The following is a 24,277-nucleotide window of genomic DNA, read 5'->3' on the forward strand; positions in this document are numbered from 1 at the left end:
GTTCCTCTTTACCCCTTCAGGGATCCTAAAGGGGCCGACAATCTCTCTCCCCATGATTCCAGTCCAGAACATTACTCCACCTCCTCCTTGTTGGCGCCATAGCCGTATTTGCATGGGGTGTCCATCAACCAGCCATCCTCCACTCCATCCATCTGGACCATCGAGCGTTGCACGGCGCTCATCGGTTTTGCAGTCAGTCTTCATGTATTGTTTGGCGCACTGGAGCGGTTTCTGCTTGTGTGCAGTGGATAGAGGAGGTGGACAGGACGGCTTACACACAGCTGCAAACCTCTGAAGGACCCGCCATCTTGTGGTTCGGGGGATGTTGGAGGCGCCAGCAGCTTCACAAACCTGTCTGCTGCTATGACCAGGCCTTTCTGCAGCTGCTCTTATAACCTGACGTAATTGTCTGTTGGAAAGAGTCCTCAATTTTCCCTTCTCAGCACGCACACGCGTGTGCTGTGAATCAGCTACATACTTCCTGATTGTGCGATGATCACGAAGAAGTGTCTTGGCAATGTTGATTGTAGTCATTCCTTGTCCTAAATACTCCACAATTTGTTGCTTCTCAGCAGACGACACCTCCTTTTTCTTTCCCATTTTGGCAGAAAATGTAGGCTGCTTAATAATGTGGGACAGGCTTCTTAAGTAGTCTTGACTTTAATTGGACACACCTGCCAAACTAATTAGCACAGGCGTCTGCAATGGCTTTCAGTGATATAAAGAGCCCTGACACACATCACCAGTAGAGATGAGCAAACACTAAAATGTTCGAGGTTTGAAATTCGATTCGAACAGCCGCTCAATGTTCGTGTGTTCGAACGGGTTTCGAACCCCATTATAGTCTATGGGGAACAGATACTCGTTAAGGGGGAAACCCAAATCCGTGTCTGGAGGGTCACCAAGTCCACTATGACACCCCAGGAAATGATGCCAACACCTCTGGAATGACACTGGGACAGCAGGGGAAGCATGTCTGGGGGCATCTAACACACCAAAGACCCTCTATTACCCCAACATCACAGCCTAACAACTACACACTTTACACACTCAATACCACCTCTCTGACAGTAGGAAAACACCTTGAAACATGTGTATTTGGCACTTGCAGTGAGGAGAGCTTGTCACCAGCAGTGAATTTGGCCCTTGTAGTAAGTTGAGGTTGGCACCAACATTTGTTTTGAAAATCAGGGTGGATTGAGCCTCTAACCAGCAGAGTTTGGGCAAATTCATGGTGGAGGGAGCCTCTAAACACCCCAGTTTGGGCAAATTCATGGTGGAGGGAGCCTCTAAAAACCCCAGTTTGGACCAATTCATGGTGGAGGGAGCCTCTAACCAGCCCAGTTTGGGCAAATTCATGGTGGAGGGAGCCTCTAACCAGCCCAGTTTGGACCAATTAATGGTGGAGGGAGCCTCTAACCAGCCCAGTTTGGACCAATTAATGGTGGAGGGAGCCTCTAACCAGCCCAGTTTGGACCAATTAATGGTGGAGGGAGCCTCTAAACAGCCAAGTTTGGACCAATTCATGGTGGAGGGAGCCTCTAAAAACCCCAGTTTGGACCAATTCATGGTGAAGGGAGCCTCTAACCAGCCCAGTTTGGACCAATTCATGGTGGAGGGAGCCTCTAAACACCCCAGTTTGGGCAAATTCATGGTGGAGGGAGCCTCTAAAAACCCCAGTTTGGACCAATTCATGGTGGAGGGAGCCTCTAACCAGCCCAGTTTGGGCAAATTCATGGTGGAGGGAGCCTCTAACCAGCCCAGTTTGGACCAATTAATGGTGGAGGGAGCCTCTAACCAGCCCAGTTTGGACCAATTAATGGTGGAGGGAGCCTCTAACCAGCCCAGTTTGGACCAATTAATGGTGGAGGGAGCCTCTAAACAGCCAAGTTTGGACCAATTCATGGTGGAGGGAGCCTCTAAAAACCCCAGTTTGGACCAATTCATGGTGGAGGGAGCCTCTAACCAGCCCAGTTTGGACCAATTAATGGTGGAGGGAGCCTCTAACCAGCCCAGTTTGGACCAATTAATGGTGGAGGGAGCCTCTAACCACCCCAGTTTGGACCAATTCATGGTGGAGGGAGCCTCTAAACAGCCAAGTTTGGACCAATTCATGGTGGAGGGAGCCTCTAAAAACCCCAGTTTGGACCAATTCATGGTGGAGGGAGCCTCTAACCAGCCCAGTTTGGGCAAATTCATGGTGGAGGGAGCCTCTAAACAGCCCAGTTTGGGCAAATTCATGGTGGAGGGAGCCTCTAACCAGCCCAGTTTGGACCAATTAATGGTGGAGGGAGCCTCTAACCAGCCCAGTTTGGACCAATTAATGGTGGAGGGAGCCTCTAACCAGCCCAGTTTGGACCAATTAATGGTGGAGGGAGCCTCTAACCAGCCCAGTTTGGACCAATTAATGGTGGAGGGAGCCTCTAACCACCCCAGTTTGGACCAATTCATGGTGGAGGGAGCCTCTAAACAGCCAAGTTTGGACCAATTCATGGTGGAGGGAGCCTCTAAAAACCCCAGTTTGGACCAATTCATGGTGGAGGGAGCCTCTAACCAGCCCAGTTTGGGCAAATTCATGGTGGAGGGAGCCTCTAAACAGCCCAGTTTGGGCAAATTCATGGTGGAGGGAGCCTCTAACCAGCCCAGTTTGGACCAATTAATGGTGGAGGGAGCCGCTAAACAGCCCAGTTTGGGCAAATTCATGGTGGAGGGAGCCTCTAAACAGCCCAGTTTGGACCAATTCATGGTGGAGGGAGCCTCTAAAAAACCCAGTTTGGACCAATTCATGGTGGAGGGAGCCTCTAAACAGCCCAGTTTGGGCAAATTCATGGTGGAAGGAGCCTCTAAACAGCCCAGTTTGGGCAAATTCATGGTGGAGGGAGCCTCTAACCAGCCCAGTTTGGACCAATTAATGGTGGAGGGAGCCTCTAAACAGCCAAGTTTTGGGAAATTCATGGTGGAGGGAGCCTCTAACCAGCCCAGTTTGGACCAATTCATGGTGGAGGGAGCCTCTAAACAGCCCAGTTTGGGCAAATTCATGGTGGAGGGAGCCTCTAAAAAACCCAGTTTGGACCAATTCATGGTGGAGGGAGCCTCTAAAAACCCCAGTTTGGACCAATTAATGGTGGAGGGAGCCTCTAAAAACCCCAGTTTGGACCAATTCATGGTGGAGGGAGCCTCTAACCAGCCCAGTTTGGGCAAATTCATGGTGGAGGGAGCCTCTAAACAGCCCAGTTTGGGCAAATTCATGGTGGAGGGAGCCTCTAACCAGCCCAGTTTGGACCAATTAATGGTGGAGGGAGCCTCTAACCAGCCCAGTTTGGACCAATTAATGGTGGAGGGAGCCTCTAACCACCCCAGTTTGGACCAATTCATGGTGGAGGGAGCCTCTAAACAGCCAAGTTTGGACCAATTCATGGTGGAGGGAGCCTCTAAAAACCCCAGTTTGGACCAATTCATGGTGGAGGGAGCCTCTAACCAGCCCAGTTTGGGCAAATTCATGGTGGAGGGAGCCTCTAAACAGCCCAGTTTGGGCAAATTCATGGTGAAGGGAGCCTCTAACCAGCCCAGTTTGGACCAATTAATGGTGGAGGGAGCCTCTAAACAGCCAAGTTTTGGGAAATTCATGGTGGAGGGAGCCTCTAACCAGCCCAGTTTGGACCAATTCATGGTGGAGGGAGCCTCTAAACAGCCCAGTTTGGGCAAATTCATGGTGGAGGGAGCCTCTAAAAAACCCAGTTTGGACCAATTCATGGTGGAGGGAGCCTCTAACCAGCCCAGTTTGGACCAATTAATGGTGGAGGGAGCCTCTAAACAGCCAAGTTTGGACCAATTCATGGTGGAGGGAGCCTCTAAAAACCCCAGTTTGGACCAATTCATGGTGGAGGGAGCCTCTAACCAGCCCAGTTTGGGCAAATTCATGGTGGAGGGAGCCTCTAAACAGCCCAGTTTGGGCAAATTCATGGTGGAGGGAGCCTCTAACCAGCCCAGTTTGGACCAATTAATGGTGGAGGGAGCCGCTAAACAGCCCAGTTTGGACCAATTCATGGTGGAGGGAGCCTCTAAAAACCCCAGTTTGGACCAATTCATGGTGGAGGGAGCCTCTAAAAAACCCAGTTTGGACCAATTCATGGTGGAGGGAGCCTCTAACCAGCCCAGTTTGGACCAATTAATGGTGGAGGGAGCCTCTAAACAGCCAAGTTTGGACCAATTCATGGTGGAGGGAGCCTCTAAACAGCCCAGTTTGGGCAAATTCATGGTAGAGGGAGCCTCTAACCAGCCCAGTTTGGACCAATTAATGGTGGAGGGAGCCTCTAAACAGCCAAGTTTTGGGAAATTCATGGTGGAGGGAGCCTCTAACCAGCCCAGTTTGGACCAATTAATGGTGGAGGGAGCCTCTAAACAGCCCAGTTTGGACCAATTCATGGTGGAGGGAGCCTCTAAACAGCCCAGTTTGGGCAAATTCATGGTGGAGGGAGCCTCTAAAAAACCCAGTTTGGACCAATTCATGGTGGAGGGAGCCTCTAACCAGCCCAGTTTGGGCAAATTCATGGTGGAGGGAGCCTCTAAACAGCCCAGTTTGGGCAAATTCATGGTGGAGGGAGCCTCTAACCAGCCCAGTTTGGACCAATTAATGGTGGAGGGAGCCGCTAAACAGCCCAGTTTGGGCAAATTCATGGTGGAGGGAGCCTCTAAACAGCCCAGTTTGGACCAATTCATGGTGGAGGGAGCCTCTAAAAAACCCAGTTTGGACCAATTCATGGTGGAGGGAGCCTCTAAACAGCCCAGTTTGGGCAAATTCATGGTGGAGGGAGCCTCTAAAAAACCCAGTTTGGACCAATTCATGGTGGAGGGAGCCTCTAACCAGCCCAGTTTGGACCAATTAATGGTGGAGGGAGCCTCTAAACAGCCAAGTTTGGACCAATTCATGGTGGAGGGAGCCTCTAAACAGCCAAGTTTTGGGAAATTCATGGTGGAGGGAGCCTCTAACCAGCCCAGTTTGGACCAATTAATGGTGGAGGGAGCCTCTAAACAGCCCAGTTTGGACCAATTCATGGTGGAGGGAGCCTCTAACCAGCCCAGTTTGGGCAAATTCATGGTGGAGGGAGCCTCTAAAAAACCCAGTTTGGACCAATTCATGGTGGAGGGAGCCTCTAACCAGCCCAGTTTGGGCAAATTCATGGTGGAGAGAGCCTCTAAACAGCCCAGTTTGGGCAAATTCATGGTGGAGGGAGCCTCTAACCAGCCCAGTTTGGACCAATTAATGGTGGAGGGAGCCGCTAAACAGCCCAGTTTGGGCAAATTCATGGTGGAGGGAGCCTCTAAACAGCCCAGTTTGGACCAATTCATGGTGGAGGGAGCCTCTAAAAAACCCAGTTTGGACCAATTCATGGTGGAGGGAGCCTCTAAACAGCCCAGTTTGGGCAAATTCATGGTGGAGGGAGCCTCTAACCAGCAGAGTTGTGGGAAAGCAGGGTGGAGGGAGCCTCTAACCAGCAGAGTTGGTGGAAATCAGGGTGGAGGGAGCCTCTAACCAGCAGAGTTGGGGGAAATCATGTTGGAGGGAGCCTAGTATTAGCAGAATTGTGCAACGCTTATGGTGGATGAGTATGAGGATGCGGAGGAATTGGAGAGGTTGAGTACAGACATGGAGTTTCATGTTGGGGTGCTTTACACAGGTGGGCACAAAAATGAAGGCTCTATCCAGTGGTGGTTCATTTTTATCAAAGTGAGCCGGTCGGCACTCTCAGCTGACAGACGGGTGCGCTTGTCAGTGATGATGCCACCGGCTGCACTGAACACCCTCTCAGATAGGACGCTGGCGGCAGGACAGGACAGCACCTCCAAGGCATATAGGGCAAGTTCAAGCCACAGGTCCAACTTCGACACCCAATACGTGTAGGGCGCAGAGGGGTCGGAGAGGACAGGGCTGTGGTCGGAAAGGTATTCCCGCAACATGCGCCTATACTTCTCACGCCTGGTGACACTAGGACCCTCCGTGGCGGCACTTTGGCGAGGGGGTGCCATCAAGGTGTCCCAGACCTTAGACAGTGTGCCCCTCGTTTGTGTGGACCGGTGAGAACTTGGTTGCCTACTGGAGGAACTGCCCTCCCTGCCGCCAACGTCACATGCTGGAAACATCTCCAATGTTGTTTTTATACCGGGGGTCAAGGATAGCAAAGATCCAGTACTGGTTGTCCTCCATGATTTTGACAATACGCTTGTCGGTTGTAAAGCACCCCAACATGAACTCAGCCATGTCTGCCACAGTGTTAGTTGGCATGACTCCTCTGGCCCCACCGGAAAGTTCAATCTCCATTTCCTCCTCATCCTCCATGTCTACCCATCCGCGCTGCAACAATGGGACGATTCGAAGTTGCCCGGAAGCCTCCTGTATCACCATCACATCATCGGACAACTCTTCTTCCTCCTCCTCCTCCTCCTCCTCCTCCATTAAACGCAGTGAAGCGGACAGATGTGTGGACCTACTCTCCAGCTGTGACGGATCGGATGCTATCCCTGACTCCTCTGTGTGATCTGAGTTATCCCTGATGTCAATCAGGGATTCTCTCAGAACACACAAGAGCGGGATTGTAAGGCTCACCATCGCATCCTCAGAGCTCACCCTCCTTGTGGACTCCTCAAAGACCCGTAGGATGTCACAAAGGTCTCTCATCCATGGCCACTCATGGATGTGAAACTGAGGCAGCTGACTTTGTGGCACCCTAGGGTTTTGTAGCTGGTATTCCATCAAAGGTCTCTGCTGCTCAACCACTCTATTCAACATCTGAAACGTTGAGTTCCAGCGTGTGGGGACGTCGCACAAAAGCCGGTGTTGTGGCACATGCAGGCGTTGCTGGAGAGATTTTAAGCTAGCAGCGGCTACTGTCGACTTGCGAAAGTGGGCGCACATGCGCCGCACTTTCACCAGTAGCTCTGGAACATTGGGGTAGCTCTTTAGGAAACGTTGCACCACTAGGTTGAAGACGTGGGCCAGGCATGGAACATGTTGGAGTCCGGCAAGCTCCAGAGCTGCTACCAGGTTCCGGCCGTTATCACAAACGACCATGCCTGGGCCCAAGTGCAGCGGCTCAAACCATATTGCCGTCTCATCGAGGAGGGCATCCCTCACCTCGGAGGCAGTGTGCTGTCTGTCCCCCAAGCTGATCAGCTTCAGCACAGCCTGCTGACGTCTACCAACGCCAGTGCTGCAACGTTTCCAACTCGTAGCTGGGGTCAATCTAACAGCGGAGGAGGAGGCGGTGGCGGAGGAGGAGGCGGTGGCGGAGGAGGAGGCGGTAGAGGAGGAGGAGGAGGGGGGTGTTCTTCTCGTGTCCCTGCCAGGAATGTTAGGCGGGGAGACGAGGTACACCGGGCCAGTTTGGGAAGCAGTCCCAGCCTCAACTACATTCACCCAGTGTGCCGTCAGTGAAATGTAGCGTCCCTGTCCGCATGCACTTGTCCACGCGTCGGTGGTCAAGTGGACCTTTGTGCAAAGCGCGGAACTAAGGGCCCGCCTGATGTTGAGTGACACGTGCTGGTGCAAGGCGGGGACGGCACACCGGGAGAAGTAGTGACGGCTAGGGATGGCATAGCGAGGTGCCGCAGTTGCCATCAGGTCCAGGAAGGCGGGAGTTTCAACAAGCCGGAACGCCAACATCTCCTGGGCCAGCAGTTTAGCGATGTTGGCGTTCAAGGCTTGCGCGTGTGGGTGGTTAGCAGTGTATTTCTGCCGCCGCTCCAATGTCTGAGAGATGGTGGGTTGTTGTAAAGAAACGCCTGATGGTGCCTTTGATGGTGCAGGAGAAGGAGATAAGACAGGACCAGGGGAGGATGAGGTAGAAGTCAACAAAGTGGCGGAGGCAGATGAAGTGGTGTCCTGGCTCGTCCTCTGGAGTGCATCGCCAGCACAGTCAGCAGTGGCAGTGGCAGAGGCAGAGGCAGTGGCAGAGGCAGTGGCAGTGGCGTGAACGGCAGGTGGCCTTTGTCCTGCCGTTGCTGCCTGCCACTGATTCCAGTGCTTGGATTCCAAATGACGGCGCATTGAAGTGGTGGACAGGTTGCTCTTCTCAGAGCCCCTAATCAATTTCGAGAGGCAAATTGTACAGACAACACTATATCTGTCCTCGGCGCATTCCTTGAAAAAACTCCACACCTTCGAGAAACGTGCCCTCGAGGTGGGAGTTTTTCGGGGCTGGGTACGAACTGGAACATCTTGGGAGATTCCGGGTGTGGCCTGGCTTCGCCTAAGCTGCTGACCTCTGCCTCTGCCTCTAGCTACCCTTTTTGGTGCTGCACCTGCCTCAACATCCACACTACTTTCCCCGCTTGACATCCCCCCTGTCCAGGTCGGGTCAGTGTCCTCATCATCCACCACTTCCTCTTCCAACTCCTGTCTCATCTCCTCCTCCCGCACAATGCGCCGGTCAACTGGATGCCCTGACGGCAACTGCGTCACATCATCGTCGATGAGGGTGGGTTGCTGGTCATCCACCACCAAATCGAACGGAGATGGAGGAGACTCTAGTGTTTGAGCATCTGGACACAGATGCTCCTCTGTTAGGTTCGTGGAATCGTGACGTGGAGAGGCAGGTTGAGGGACAATGAAAGGAGCGGAGAACAGCTCTGGGGAGCAGGGACAGTTTGGGTTATTGTTCTGTAAAGCTTCGGAATTTTGGGAGGAAGGAAGACAAGACTGTTGGGTAATAGGAGGAGAGGAGGCAGAGTCTGACTGGCTGCTGGACAATGTGCTGTAAGCGTTCTCTGACAGCCATTGCAAGACCTGTTCCTGGTTCTCGGGCCTACTAAGGTTTGTACCCTGCAGTTTAGTTAATGTGGCAAGCAACCCTGGCACTGTGGAGTGGCGCAATGCTTGCTGCCCCACAGGAGTAGGCACGGGACGCCCTGTGGCTTCACTGCTACCTTGCTCCCCAGAACCATTCCCCCGACCTCGCCCACGGCCTCGTCCACGTCCCTTTCCGGGAGCCTTGCGCATTTTGAATTCCTAGTTAGAAATTGGCACTGTATACCAGTAGTAAAAAATTGTGGGTGCATGTAACCCCAATATATTCTTTGAATTCCCAGTCAGACACTGGCACTATATGGCAGTAGCAAGAAATGAGGGTATTTATAACCCCAATATATTCTTTGAATTCCCAGTCAGACAATGGCACTGTATACCAGTAGTAAAAATTGTGGGTGCACGTAACCCCAATATATTCTTTGAATTCCCAGGGAGACAATGGCACTGTATACCAGTAGTACAAATTGTGGGTGCACGTAACCCCAATATATTCTTTGAATTACCAGTCAGAAACTGGCACTATATGGCAGTAGCAAGAAATGAGGGTATTTGTATTCCCAATATATTCTTTGAATTCCCAGTCAGACAATGGCACTGTATACCAGTAGTAAAAATTGTGGGTGCACGTAACCCCAATATATTCTTTGAATTCCCAGTCAGACACTGGCACTATATACCAGTAGCAAGAAATGAGGGTATTTATAACCCCAATATATTCTTTGAATTCCCAGTCAGACAATGGCACTGTATACCAGTAGTAAAAATTGTGGGTGCACGTAACCCCAATATATTCTTTGAATTACCAGTCAGAAACTGGCACTATATGGCAGTAGCAAGAAATGAGGGTATTTGTATTCCCCAATATATTCTTTGAATTCCCAGTCAGACAATGGCACTGTATACCAGTAGTAAAAATTGTGGGTGCACGTAACCCCAATATATTCTTTGAATTACCAGTCAGAAACTGGCACTATATGGCAGTAGCAAGAAATGAGGGTATTTGTATTCCCAATATATTCTTTTAATTCCCAGTCAGACAATGGCACTGTATACCAGTAGTAAAAATTGTGGGTGCACGTAACCCCAATATATTCTTTGAATTCCCAGGGAGACAATGGCACTGTATACCAGTAGTAAAAATTGTGGGTGCACGTAACCACAATATATTCTTTGAATTACCAGTCAGAAACTGGCACTATATGGCAGTAGTAAGAAATGAGGGTATTTATAACCCCAATATATTCTTTGAATTCCCAGTCAGACAATGGCACTGTATACCAGTAGTAAAAATTGTGGGTGCACGTAACCCCAATATATTCTTTGAATTCCCAGTCAGAAACTGGCACTATATGGCAGAGTAGCAAGAAATGAGGGTATTTATAACCCCAATATATTCTTTGAATTCCCAGTCAGACAATGGCACTGTATACCAGTAGTAAAAATTGTGGGTGCACGTAACCCCAATATATTCTTTGAATTCCCAGTCAGACACTGGCACTATATGGCAGTAGCAAGAAATGAGGGTATTTGTATTCCCAATATATTCTTTGAATTCCCAGTCAGACAATGGCACTGTATACCAGTAGTAAAAATTGTGGGTGTATATAGCCCCAATTCTATTGCTAGGGGACTTGCAGGGTATTTCTGGGGTGAAGGTGGGGGGGCACACCGTTGGAACGGGTATCGGGGTATATATCGGGTATACGGGAATACACTGTCAGTGTATTCCATTCAGGATCCTGGGAAAGCTGGGTTGCGGCGATTGAGCCCGTCAGTGCCACGTTACACTGACAAGCTTCTCCCTGGAATTTAGCTCTTACAAGAGCTGTTGGTTGTCTTCTCCTTCCTATCCTAGCCTGTCCCTGCCTACCCAGAATCTAAGCCCTAGCTAACTGGACGGAAACCTCCGTCCTCGGTGAATTGCAAGCTCAGAATGACGCGAACCTGGGCGGCGCTGTTCTTTTAAATTAGAGGTCACATGTTTTCGGCAGCCAATGGGTTTTGCCTACTTTTCTCAACGTCACCGGTGTCGTAGTTCCTGTCCCACCTACCCTGCGCTGTTATTGGAGCAAAAAAGGCGCCAGGGAAGGTGGGAGGGGAATCGAGTAATGGCGCACTTTACCACGCGGTGTTCGATTCGATTCGAACATGCCGAACAGCCTAATATCCGATCGAACATGAGTTCCATAGAACACTGTTCGCTCATCTCTAATCACCAGCAATGAGTTTTCACGGACAAACAGAAAAATTCTTATCTTACCACTCCTAAAAACATTTTGCATAATAATGTGGAACACATTATATTTGAGTGATTTTCCAAATTGGCTCTTTTTTCTCCTCTTTTCTTCATAGACTACTATATAGAAAGCAGCTCAGAACAGATTTCTTTAATAAGATATGCTGCCAAGTTGCTTACATTCCCCTGAACAATTCATTTATGCAAAGTTGTTTATAACTGGAGGTACACTTTATTCCTCAGGTTTTTTTTTCTTCATATTTTTGGTGACACATTGGGGTCCTCAAAACCTAATAGTAGCTTTCCATAGACTTCTGTGTATTCCATTAGTATAAAGAGTAGCTTAGTCTGTTAGTGAATAGTATTAAGTGTTCCTCCAACTCTAATCTTCATTGGTCCTCAATCTTTGGTAATTATTTCATGATCTATTGTTACAGCTTTGTTGCTTGGAATATTTGCCACACTACAGTCTCCTCCAAAAGAAAGAGACATCCCTGACCTATTGGAGGAGAGTCTGGTTTGTGATTCCTCCAGTCAGGCTCCAGTGGGTAGGACATTGGCTTACGGGGAAACCATCTATAGGAGACATTAGTGAGACACTTCTCTTCCTGCTTGTGAGACTCCCTGTGACAATAGACATCTCTACAAGGAGGGATATTGCTCCGAAAGCTTTTGTTGGTGGATTATATTGGATCTAATAATCTCATGTATCTTTCATTACAGCTAAACTCCATGATGAGATTGATGAAGTCATTGGACGAGATCGGGTCCCACATTTTGAGGACAGGATACAAATGCATTATACGCAGGCGTTCATCCATGAGGTCCAGAGATTTGGTGACATTTCACCTATGAATGTGCCACGTATGGTGACAAGAGATGTCCAGTTTAGAGGTTATCAGATCCCTAAGGTAGGTCGGACAGGAGGGAGATAGATATAGGAGAGGGGGCAGGTCAACAAGACCCTCCGCCTTGGACATCCCCATTAACAAGTATGATACCCTGATATATAATGGGTCAAAAATCTGACTTTGAAGCCAATCCTTGGACTGCTGGCAGAAGACTATCACAAAAGCAGCCCATCAAATGTTCCACCCATCTTTCCAAATTCAGGAATTTCACACCGCCGCGTTCATAGATTTTAAAATTCCAGAACTAAGGCCAAATGTTTCCCATGGAAGTTCTTAGAAGCTAAAAATTTTAGTGATAGGAGGTTAATCCAGAGATTTAACCCTATTGGCATATTTGGGCTTCAGCCTCATGGGCGGTTTTGCCTTCCTTTGGCAGATTTATAGTTCAGATTTCTTGGACTCGTCTTTATCCAACCTTATCTACTATGTTAAACTATGGTAAAATGATTCTCATATTCTTTTCCAATATTCCGGTCCTCAATGTCATATATAAGTTACAGAAGCCACATGTATATACCCTAAAGCCTTCATTTAGTCCCAGAGTCACACACTTACTTTTCTTACAACTACACGGGCCCTGCTCTCTTCTGCTTTCTCTTTGGCTTCTCCCCATACATTACCCTACTAATATTATAAATGTGAACGTTTGTATGTTTGTATGTTTGTTAATCACGCAAAAACAGCTGAACGGATTGAAATTTGGCAGATAGATAGATTGTAACCTGGATGAACACATAGGTTATTTTTTATCCCGGTAAATGACATGGCTTCACGACTGTTATGAATTTATGTTCATATACTATGTTATACTGCTCTTGGCAGCAGGAGAATCAGTTAATTGGAGTTTGCTGATAAAGCCAGGTCTTTTATCTCTCTATGTAAACACACAGATAACACTGAGTCCATTGTGTGCAAGCATCTACATATTATCTGATCTGCCTCAGGCAGTGCTGACACACTGGATGGGAAAACCCTTTTAATCCAAATTGTCAGTTTGCCAATTTTAAACATACCGGGAAAAAGAAAATCTAATTTGTCGCAAAATTCTATAGCCGCTGAAACACCAGAGCAGGCGGATCATCAACGCCAACAACACGCTCATTATATGGTATTCCAGTGAGCTGCTGAGATGCCGGAACAATCACTGGCATGGCATGAAGAACAAATTCAGCGGCAGGCCAGCTTGACAGTTGCCAGAATGCCAGAGCAGGTGGATCATCAATGCCAACAACACACTCATTATATGGCATCCCAGCCAGCTGCTGAGATGCCGGAACAATGACAGGCACGCTGCGAGGAGCAAGTTCAGAATCAGGACAGCTTGAGAGCTGCAGAAACATTGCTGCAGGTGAACCATCGATGGCAGCAATTTGCTGAATATAGGCGGATTGTCAAGGCTAATAGCATGCAGACGAAGTCACAGGCAGAGGCTAGTAATGAATATTTTTTGGAAACATGTAACAAAGCTTTATTTCCCAGGGCACAGAAATTTACCCGTTACTCTGCACCGTTCATCGGGACAAGAAATATTTCTCTTCTCCATGGAAGTTTAATCCAAACCATTTCTTGGATGAGAGCGGCAGGTTCATGAAGAACGACGCCCTGATGGCTTTCTCTGCAGGTATTTCTTCATAGGAGCCAGAATATATGGCTCATAGCGAAAATGTAGGAATTATCGATAAAGTTTAGTGACAATGCAGAATTCTTTAATATGCTGAAAAATTGACATGGTCACGACTCGTCATGTTCCGAAAGACCCTTCAGTCCCCTGCCTTTCATTACATTGCTGGTTGTGCCCCAGGCCTCAGGACCTGCACCCTGACCACTGCTCTGCTTCTCAGATAGTCCACCCCATGCCAGCGAGATGGAAGCAAGTTACACATTCAGCTTCTCTCTGCCCTGCACGGACGGCTGCTTAATGGCCTGGTCTGGCAGCACGGCGGGGCCACAATCCCCTGTCTGTGACATTGAGGATCGGCAGAGAGTCCCCAGCAGAAAAATCAATAAGTACATTCCTTTAAAAATCACATGTTGCCTAATGCTCTGCACCACTAATATATATATATATACTGTATATATATTACATTATAAGGATAAGATATAAAATCACATCCACATTGACAGACGGGAACAGAAAATCTGCTACTTCTTAAATGTGAACATTCTCTTAGAGATGCAGCAGAGGCGAGGAGAGGAGAGCGGCCAAGAAGTGTCCAGCAACACCCTGGAATATCACTAAGAGATGGCACACAAAGGGTTACTGTGCTAGGAGACGGTATGGGCACACACAGTTACTAGGAGACGGTATGGGCACACACAGTTACTAGGAGACGATATGGGCACACACACAGTTACTAGGAGACGGTATGGGCACACACAGTTACTAGGAGACGGTATGGGCACACACAGTTACTAGGAGACGATATGGGCACACACACAGTTACTAGGAGACGGTATGGGCACACACACAGTTACTAGGAGACAGTATGGGCACACACAGTTACTAGGAGACGGTATGGGCACACACACAGTTACTAGGAGACAGTATGGGCACACACAGTTACTAGGAGACAGTATGGGCACACACACAGTTACTAGGAGACAGTATGGGCACACACAGTTACTAGGAGACAGTATGGGCACACACAGTTACTAGGAGACGGTATGGGCACACACACAGTTACTAGGAGACGGTATGGGCACACACACAGTTACTAGGAGACGGTATGGGCACACACACAGTTACTAGGAGACAGTATGGGCAACACACACAGTTACTAGGAGACGGTATGGGCACACACAGTTACTAGGAGACGGTATGGGCACACACACAGTTACTAGGAGACGGTATGGGCACACACAGTTACTAGGAGACAGTATGGGCACACACAGTTACTAGGAGACGGTATGGGCACACACACAGTTACTAGGAGACGGTATGGGCACACACAGTTACTAGGAGACGGTATGGGCACACACACAGTTACTAGGAGACAGTATGGGCACACACAGTTACTAGGAGACGGTATGGGCACACACAGTTACTAGGAGACAGTATGGGCACACACAGTTACTAGGAGACGGTATGGGCACACACACAGTTACTAGGAGACGGTATGGGCACACACACAGTTACTAGGAGACGGTATGGGCACACACACAGTTACTAGGAGACAGTATGGGCACACACACAGTTACTAGGAGACGGTATGGGCACACACAGTTACTAGGAGACGGTATGGGCACACACACAGTTACTAGGAGACGGTATGGGGCACACACAGTTACTAGGAGACAGTATGGGCACACACAGTTACTAGGAGACGGTATGGGCACACACACAGTTACTAGGAGACGGTATGGGCACACACAGTTACTAGGAGACGGTATGGGCACACACACAGTTACTAGGAGACAGTATGGGCACACACACAGTTACTAGGAGACAGTATGGGCACACACTCAGTTACTAGGAGACAGTATGGGCACACACTCAGTTACTAGGAGACGGTATGGGCACACACAGTTACTAGGAGACAGTATGGGCACACACACAGTTACTAGGAGACGGTATGGGCACACACACAGTTACTAGGAGACGGTATGGGCACACACAGTTACTAGGAGACAGTATGGGCACACACACAGTTACTAGGAGACGGTATGGGCACACACAGTTACTAGGAGACGATATGGGCACACACACAGTTACTAGGAGACGGTATGGGCACACACACAGTTACTAGGAGACGGTATGGGCACACACACAGTTACTAGGAGACGGTATGGGCACACACAGTTACTAGGAGACGGTATGGGCACACACACAGTTACTAGGAGACAGTATGGGCACACACACAGTTACTAGGAGACAGTATGGGCACACACAGTTACTAGGAGACGGTATGGGCACACACACAGTTACTAGGAGACAGTATGGGCACACACAGTTACTAGGAGACGGTATGGGCACACACACAGTTACTAGGAGACGGTATGGGCACACACAGTTACTAGGAGACGGTATGGGCACACACAGTTACTAGGAGACGATATGGGCACACACACAGTTACTAGGAGACGGTATGGGCACACACACAGTTACTAGGAGACGGTATGGGCACACACACAGTTACTAGGAGACAGTATGGGCACACACAGTTACTAGGAGACAGTATGGGCACACACAGTTACTAGGAGACGGTATGGGCACACACACAGTTACTAGGAGACGGTATGGGCACACACAGTTACTAGGAGACGGTATGGGCACACACACAGTTACTAGGAGACAGTATGGGCACACACTCAGTTACTAGGAGACGGTATGGGCACACACACAGTTACTAGGAGACGGTATGGGCACACACACAGTTACTAGGAGACAGTATGGGCACACACAGTTACTAGGAGACGGTATGGGCACACACACAGTTACTAGGAGACAGTATGGGCACACACAGTTACTAGGAGACGGTATGGGCACACACACAGTTACTAGGAGACAGTATGGGCACACACACAGCTGCTAGGAGACAGTATGGGCACACACAGTTACTAGGAGACGGTATGGGCACACACACAGTTACTAGGAGACAGTATGGGCACACACAGTTACTAGGAGACGGTATGGGCACACACACAGTTACTAGGAGACGGTATGGGCACACACACAGCTGCTAGGAGACAGTATGGGCACACACAGTTACTAGGAGACGGTATGGGCACACACACAGTTACTAGGAGACGGTATGGCACACACACAGTTACTAGGAGACAGTATGGGCACACACACAGTTACTAGGAGACGGTATGGGCACACACAGTTACTAGGAGACGGTAGGGGCACACACACAGTTACTAGGAGACGGTATGGGCACACACAGTTACTAGGAGACAGTATGGGCACACACACAGTTACTAGGAGACAGTATGGGCACACACACAGTTACTAGGAGACGGTATGGGCACACACACAGTTACTAGGAGACGGTATGGGCACACACAGTTACTAGGAGACAGTATGGGCACACACTCAGTTACTAGGAGACGGTATGGGCACACACACAGTTACTAGGAGACGGTATGGGCACACACACAGTTACTAGGAGACGGTATGGGCACACACACAGTTACTAGGAGACGGTATGGGCACACACACAGTTACTAGGAGACGGTATGGGCACACACACAGTTACTAGGAGACAGTATGGGCACACACACAGTTACTAGGAGACGGTATGGGCACACACAAGTTACTAGGAGACAGTATGGGCACACACACAGTTACTAGGAGACGGTATGGGCACACACACAGTTACTAGGAGACGGTATGGGCACACACACAGTTACTAGGAGACGGTATGGGCACACACACAGTTACTAGGAGACAGTATGGGCACACACACAGTTACTAGGAGACGGTATGGGCACACACAGTTACTAGGAGACGGTATGGGCACACACACAGTTACTAGGAGACGGTATGGGCACACACACAGTTACTAGGAGACGGTATGGGCACACACACAGTTACTAGGAGACAGTATGGGCACACACACAGTTACTAGGAGACGGTATGGGCACACACAGTTACTAGGAGACGGTATGGGCACACACACAGTTACTAGGAGACGGTATGGGCAACACACAGTTACTAGGAGACAGTATGGGCACACACACAGTTACTAGGAGACAGTATGGGCACACACTCAGTTACTAGGAGACGGTATGGGCACACACACAGTTACTAGGAGACGGTATGGGCACACACACAGTTACTAGGAGACGGTATGGGCACACACACAGTTACTAGGAGACAGTATGGGCACACACAGTTACTAGGAGACGTATGGGCACACACACAGTTACTAGGAGACGGTATGGGCACACACAGTTACTAGGAGACGGTATGGGCACACACACAGTTACTAGGAGACAGTATGGGCACACACACAGTTACTAGGAGACGGTATGGGCACACACAGTTACTAGGAGACGGTATGGGCACACACACAGTTACTAGGAGACAGTATGGGCACACACACAGTTACTAGGAGACAGTATGGGCACACACAGTTACTAGGAGACAGTATGGGCACACACACAGTTACTAGGAGACGGTATGGGCACACACAGTTACTAGGAGACGGTATGGGCACACACACAGTTACTAGGAGACAGTATGGGCACACACACAGTTACTAGGAGACGGTCAAATGGGCACACACACAGTTACTAGGAGACAGTATGGGCACACACACAGTTACTAGGAGACGGTATGGGCACACACACAGTTACTAGGAGACGGTATGGGCACACACACAGTTACTAGGAGACGGTATGGGCACACACAGTTACTAGGAGACAGTATGGGCACACACACAGTTACTAGGAGACAGTATGGGCACACACTCAGTTACTAGGAGACGGTATGGGCACACACACAGTTACTAGGAGACGGTATGGGCACACACACAGTTACTAGGAGACGGTATGGGCACACACACAGTTACTAGGAGACAGTATGGGCACACACACAGTTACTAGGAGACGGTATGGGCACACACACAGTTACTAGGAGACAGTATGGGCACACACACAGTTACTAGGAGACGGTATGGGCACACACAGTTACTAGGAGACAGTATGGGCACACACACAGTTACTAGGAGACGGTATGGGCACACACACAGTTACTAGGAGACGGTATGGGCACACACACAGTTACTAGGAGACGGTATGGGCACACACAGTTACTAGGAGACAGTATGGGCACACACACAGTTACTAGGAGACGGTATGGGCACACACAGTTACTAGGAGACGGTATGGCACACACACAGTTACTAGGAGACGGTATGGGCACACACACAGTTACTAGGAGACGGTATGGGCACACACACAGTTACTAGGAGACGGTATGGGCACACACACAGTTACTAGGAGACGGTATGGGCACACCACAGTTACTAGGAGACGGTATGGGCACACACACAGTTACTAGGAGACGGTATGGGCACACACAGTTACTAGGAGACAGTATGGGCACACACACAGTTACTAGGAGACAGTATGGGCACACACTCAGTTACTAGGAGACGGTATGGGCACACACACAGTTACTAGGAGACGGTATGGCACACACACAGTTACTAGGAGACGGTATGGGCACACACACAGTTACTAGGAGACAGTATGGGCACACACAGTTACTAGGAGACAGTATGGGCACACACACAGTTACTAGGAGACGGTATGGGCACACACAGTTACTAGGAGACAGTATGGGCACACACACAGTTACTAGGAGACGGTATGGGCACACACACAGTTACTAGGAGACGGTATGGGCACACACAGTTACTAGGAGACAGTATGGGCACACACACAGTTACTAGGAGACGGTATGGGCACACACACAGTTACTAGGAGACGGTATGGGCACACACACAGTTACTAGGAGACGGTATGGGCACACACACAGTTACTAGGAGACGGTATGGGCACACACACAGTTACTAGGAGACGGTATGGGCACACACACAGTTACTAGGAGACGGTATGGGCACACACAGTTACTAGAGACGGTATGGGCACACACACAGTTACTAGGAGACGGTATGGGCACACACAGTTACTAGGAGACAGTATGGGCACACACACAGTTACTAGGAGACGGTATGGGCACACACACAGTTACTAGGAGACGGTATGGGCACACACACAGTTACTAGGAGACGGTATGGGCACACACACAGTTACTAGGAGACGGTATGGGCACACACACAGTTACTAGGAGACGGTATGGGCACACACAGTTACTAGGAGACGGTATGGGCACACACACAGTTACTAGGAGACGGTATGGGCACACACAGTTACTAGGAGACAGTATGGGCACACACACAGTTACTAGGAGACGATATGGGCACACACACAGTTACTAGGAGACGGTATGGGCACACACAGTTACTAGGAGACAGTATGGGCACACACACAGTTACTAGGAGACGGTATGGGCACACACACAGTTACTAGGAGACAGTATGGGCACACACACAGTTACTAGGAGACAGTATGGGCACACACACAGTTACTAGGAGACGGTATGGGCACACACACAGTTACTAGGAGACGGTATGGCACACACACAGTTACTAGGAGACGGTATGGGCACACACACAGTTACTAGGAGACGGTATGGGCACACACAGTTACTAGGAGACAGTATGGGCACACACACAGGTTACTAGGAGACGGTATGGGCACACACAGTTACTAGGAGACGGTATGGGCACACACACAGTTACTAGGAGACGGTATGGCACACACACAGGTTACTAGGAGACAGTATGGGCACACACACAGTTACTAGGAGACAGTATGGGCACACACACAGTTACTAGGAGACGGTATGGGCACACACACAGTTACTAGGAGACGGTATGGGCACACACAGTTACTAGGAGACAGTATGGGCACACACACAGTTACTAGGAGACGGTATGGGCACACACACAGTTACTAGGAGACGGTATGGCACACACACAGTTACTAGGAGACGTATGGGCACACACAGTTACTAGGAGACAGTATGGGCACACACAGTTACTAGGAGACAGTATGGGCACACACACAGTTACTAGGAGACGGTATGGGCACACACACAGTTACTAGGAAGACGGTATGGGCACACACACAGTTACTAGGAGACGGTATGGGCACACACACAGTTACTAGGAGACGGTATGGGCACACACACAGTTACTAGGAGACGGTATGGGCACACACACAGTTACTAGGAGACGGTATGGGCACACACAGTTACTAGGAGACAGTATGGGCACACACACAGTTACTAGGAGACGGTATGGGCACACACCAGTTACTAGGAGACGGTATGGGCACACACAGTTACTAGGAGACGGTATGGGCACACACACAGTTACTAGGAGACAGTATGGGCACACACAGTTACTAGGAGACAGTATGGGCACACACACAGTTACTAGGAGACAGTATGGGCACACACAGTTACTAGGAGACGGTATGGGCACACACAGTTACTAGGAGACGGTATGGGCACACACAGTTACTAGGAGACAGTATGGGCACACACAGTTACTAGGAGACAGTATGGGCACACACACAGTTACTAGGAGACGGTATGGGCACACACAGTTACTAGAGACAGTATGGGCACACCACAGTTACTAGGAGACGGTATGGGCACACACACAGTTACTAGGAGACGGTATGGGCACACACACAGTTACTAGGAGACAGTATGGGCACACACACAGTTACTAGGAGACGGTATGGGCACACACAGTTACTAGGAGACGGTATGGGCACACACACAGTTACTAGGAGACGGTATGGGCACACACCAGTTACTAGGAGACGGTATGGGCACACACACAGTTACTAGGAGACGGTATGGGCACACACACAGTTAGCTAGGAGACGGTATGGGCACACACAGTTACTAGGAGACAGTATGGGCACACACACAGTTACTAGGAGACGTATGGGCACACACAGTTACTAGGAGACGGTATGGGCACACACAGTTACTAGGAGACAGTATGGGCACACACACAGTTACTAGGAGACGGTATGGGCACACACACAGTTACTAGGAGACGGTATGGGCACACACAGTTACTAGGAGACAGTATGGGCACACACACAGTTACTAGGAGACGGTATGGGCACACACACAGTTACTAGGAGACGGTATGGGGCACACACACAGTTACTAGGAGACGGTATGGGCACACACACAGTTACTAGGAGACGGTATGGGCACACACAGTTACTAGGAGACAGTATGGGCACACACACAGTTACTAGGAGACGGTATGGGCACACACAGTTACTAGGAGAACAGGTATGGGCACACACACAGTTACTAGGAGACGGTATGGGCACACACAGTACTAGGAGACGTATGGGCACACACACAGTTACTAGGAGACAGTATGGGCACACACACAGTTACTAGGAGACGGTATGGGCACACACACAGTTACTAGGAGACGGTATGGGGCACACACAGTTACTAGGAGACAGTATGGGCACACACACAGTTACTAGGAGACGGTATGGGCACACACACAGTTACTAGGAGACGGTATGGGCACACACACAGTTACTAGGAGACGGTATGGGCACACAACACAGTTACTAGGAGACAGTATGGGCACACACAGTTACTAGGAGACGGTATGGGCACACACACAGTTACTAGGAGACGTATGGGCACACACAGTTACTAGGAGACGGTATGGGCACACACACAGTTACTAGGAGACGGTATGGGCACACACCAGTTACTAGGAGACGGTATGGGCACACACAGTTACTAGGAGACGAGTATGGGCACACACACAGTTACTAGGAGACGGTATGGGCACACACACAGTTACTAGGAGACGGTATGGGCACACACACAGTTACTAGGAGACAGGTATGGGCACACACAGTTACTAGGAGACAGTATGGGCACACACACAGTTACTAGGAGACGGTATGGGCACACACAGTTACTAGGAGACGGTATGGGCACACACACAGTTACTAGGAGACAGTATGGGCACACACACAGTTACTAGGAGACGGTATGGGCACACACACAGTTACTAGGAGACGGTATGGGCACACACACAGTTACTAGGAGACAGTATGGGCACACACACAGTTACTAGGAGACGGTATGGGCACACACACAGTTACTAGGAGACAGTATGGGCACACACACAGTTACTAGGAGACGGTATGGGCACACACACAGTTACTAGGAGACAGTATGGGCACACACAGTTACTAGGAGACAGTATGGGCACACACACAGCTGCTAGGAGACAGTATGGGCACACACAGTTACTAGGAGACGGTATGGGCACGACACACAGTTACTAGGAGACGGTATGGGCACACACAGTTACTAGGAGACGGTATGGGCACACACACAGTTACTAGGAGACAGTATGGGCACACACAGTTACTAGGAGACGGTATGGGCACACACACAGTTACTAGGAGACAGTATGGGCACACACACAGTTACTAGGAGATCGGTATGGGCACACCACAGTTACTAGGAGACGGTATGGGCACACACACAGTTACTAGGAGACGGTATGGGCACACACACAGTTACTAGGAGACGGTATGGGCACACACACAGTTACTAGGAGACAGTATGGGCACACACACAGTTACTAGGAGACAGTATGGGCACACACACAGTTACTAGGAGACGGTATGGGCACACACACAGTTACTAGGAGACGGTATGGGCACACACAGTTACTAGGAGACAGTATGGGCACACACACAGTTACTAGGAGACGGTATGGGCACACACACAGTTACTAGGAGACAGTATGGGCACACACACAGTTACTAGGAGACGGTATGGCACACACACAGTTACTAGGAGACGGTATGGGCACACACAGTTACTAGGAGACAGTATGGGCACACACACAGTTACTAGGAGACGGTATGGGCACACCACACAGTTACTAGGAGACGGTATGGGCACACACACAGTTACTAGGAGACGGTATGGGCACACACACAGTTACTAGGAGACAGTATGGGCACACACAGTTACTAGGAGACGGTATGGGCACACACACAGTTACTAGGAGACAGTATGGGCACACACAGTTACTAGGAGACGGTATGGGCACACACACAGTTACTAGGAGACGGTATGGGCACACACACAGTTACTAGGAGACGGTATGGGCACACACAGTTACTAGGAGACAGTATGGGCACACACACAGTTACTAGGAGACGGTATGGGCACACACACAGTTACTAGGAGACGGTATGGGCACACACACACAGTTACTAGGAGACAGTATGGGCACACACACAGTTACTAGGAGACGGTATGGGCACACACACAGTTACTAGGAGACGGTATGGGCACACACAGTTACTAGGAGACGGTATGGGCACACACACAGTTACTAGGAGACAGTATGGGCCACACACAGTTACTAGGAGACGGTATGGGCACACACAGTTACTAGGAGACGGTATGGGCACACACACAGTTACTAGGAGACAGTATGGGCACACACAGTTACTAGGAGACAGGTATGGGCACACACACAGTTACTAGGAGACAGTATGGGCACACACAGTTACTAGGAGACGGTATGGGCACACACACAGTTACTAGGAGACGGTATGGGCACACACAGTCTACTAGGAGACTGAGTATGGGCACACAACACAGTTACTAGAGACAGTATGGGCACACACAGTTACTAGGAGACTGTATGGGCACACACACAGTTA

General features: G+C 49.5%; 1 protein-coding gene across 1 annotated transcript in view; it reads left to right on the plus strand.

Annotated features, from left to right (window-relative positions):
- Positions 1–24,277, plus strand: part of LOC142185094 (cytochrome P450 2G1-like) — an 85,189-nt gene that overhangs the window by 12,373 nt on the left and 48,539 nt on the right. Inside the window, exons 7-8 of the mRNA XM_075260347.1 lie at positions 11,763–11,950; positions 13,430–13,571. Coding sequence (XP_075116448.1) covers positions 11,763–11,950; positions 13,430–13,571 — 330 coding nt within the window. The remainder of the gene's footprint in view (positions 1–11,762; positions 11,951–13,429; positions 13,572–24,277) is intronic.

This window comes from Leptodactylus fuscus, chromosome 11, assembly GCF_031893055.1.
Source record: "Leptodactylus fuscus isolate aLepFus1 chromosome 11, aLepFus1.hap2, whole genome shotgun sequence".
In the NCBI taxonomy this organism is placed as follows: Eukaryota; Metazoa; Chordata; class Amphibia; order Anura; family Leptodactylidae; genus Leptodactylus; species Leptodactylus fuscus.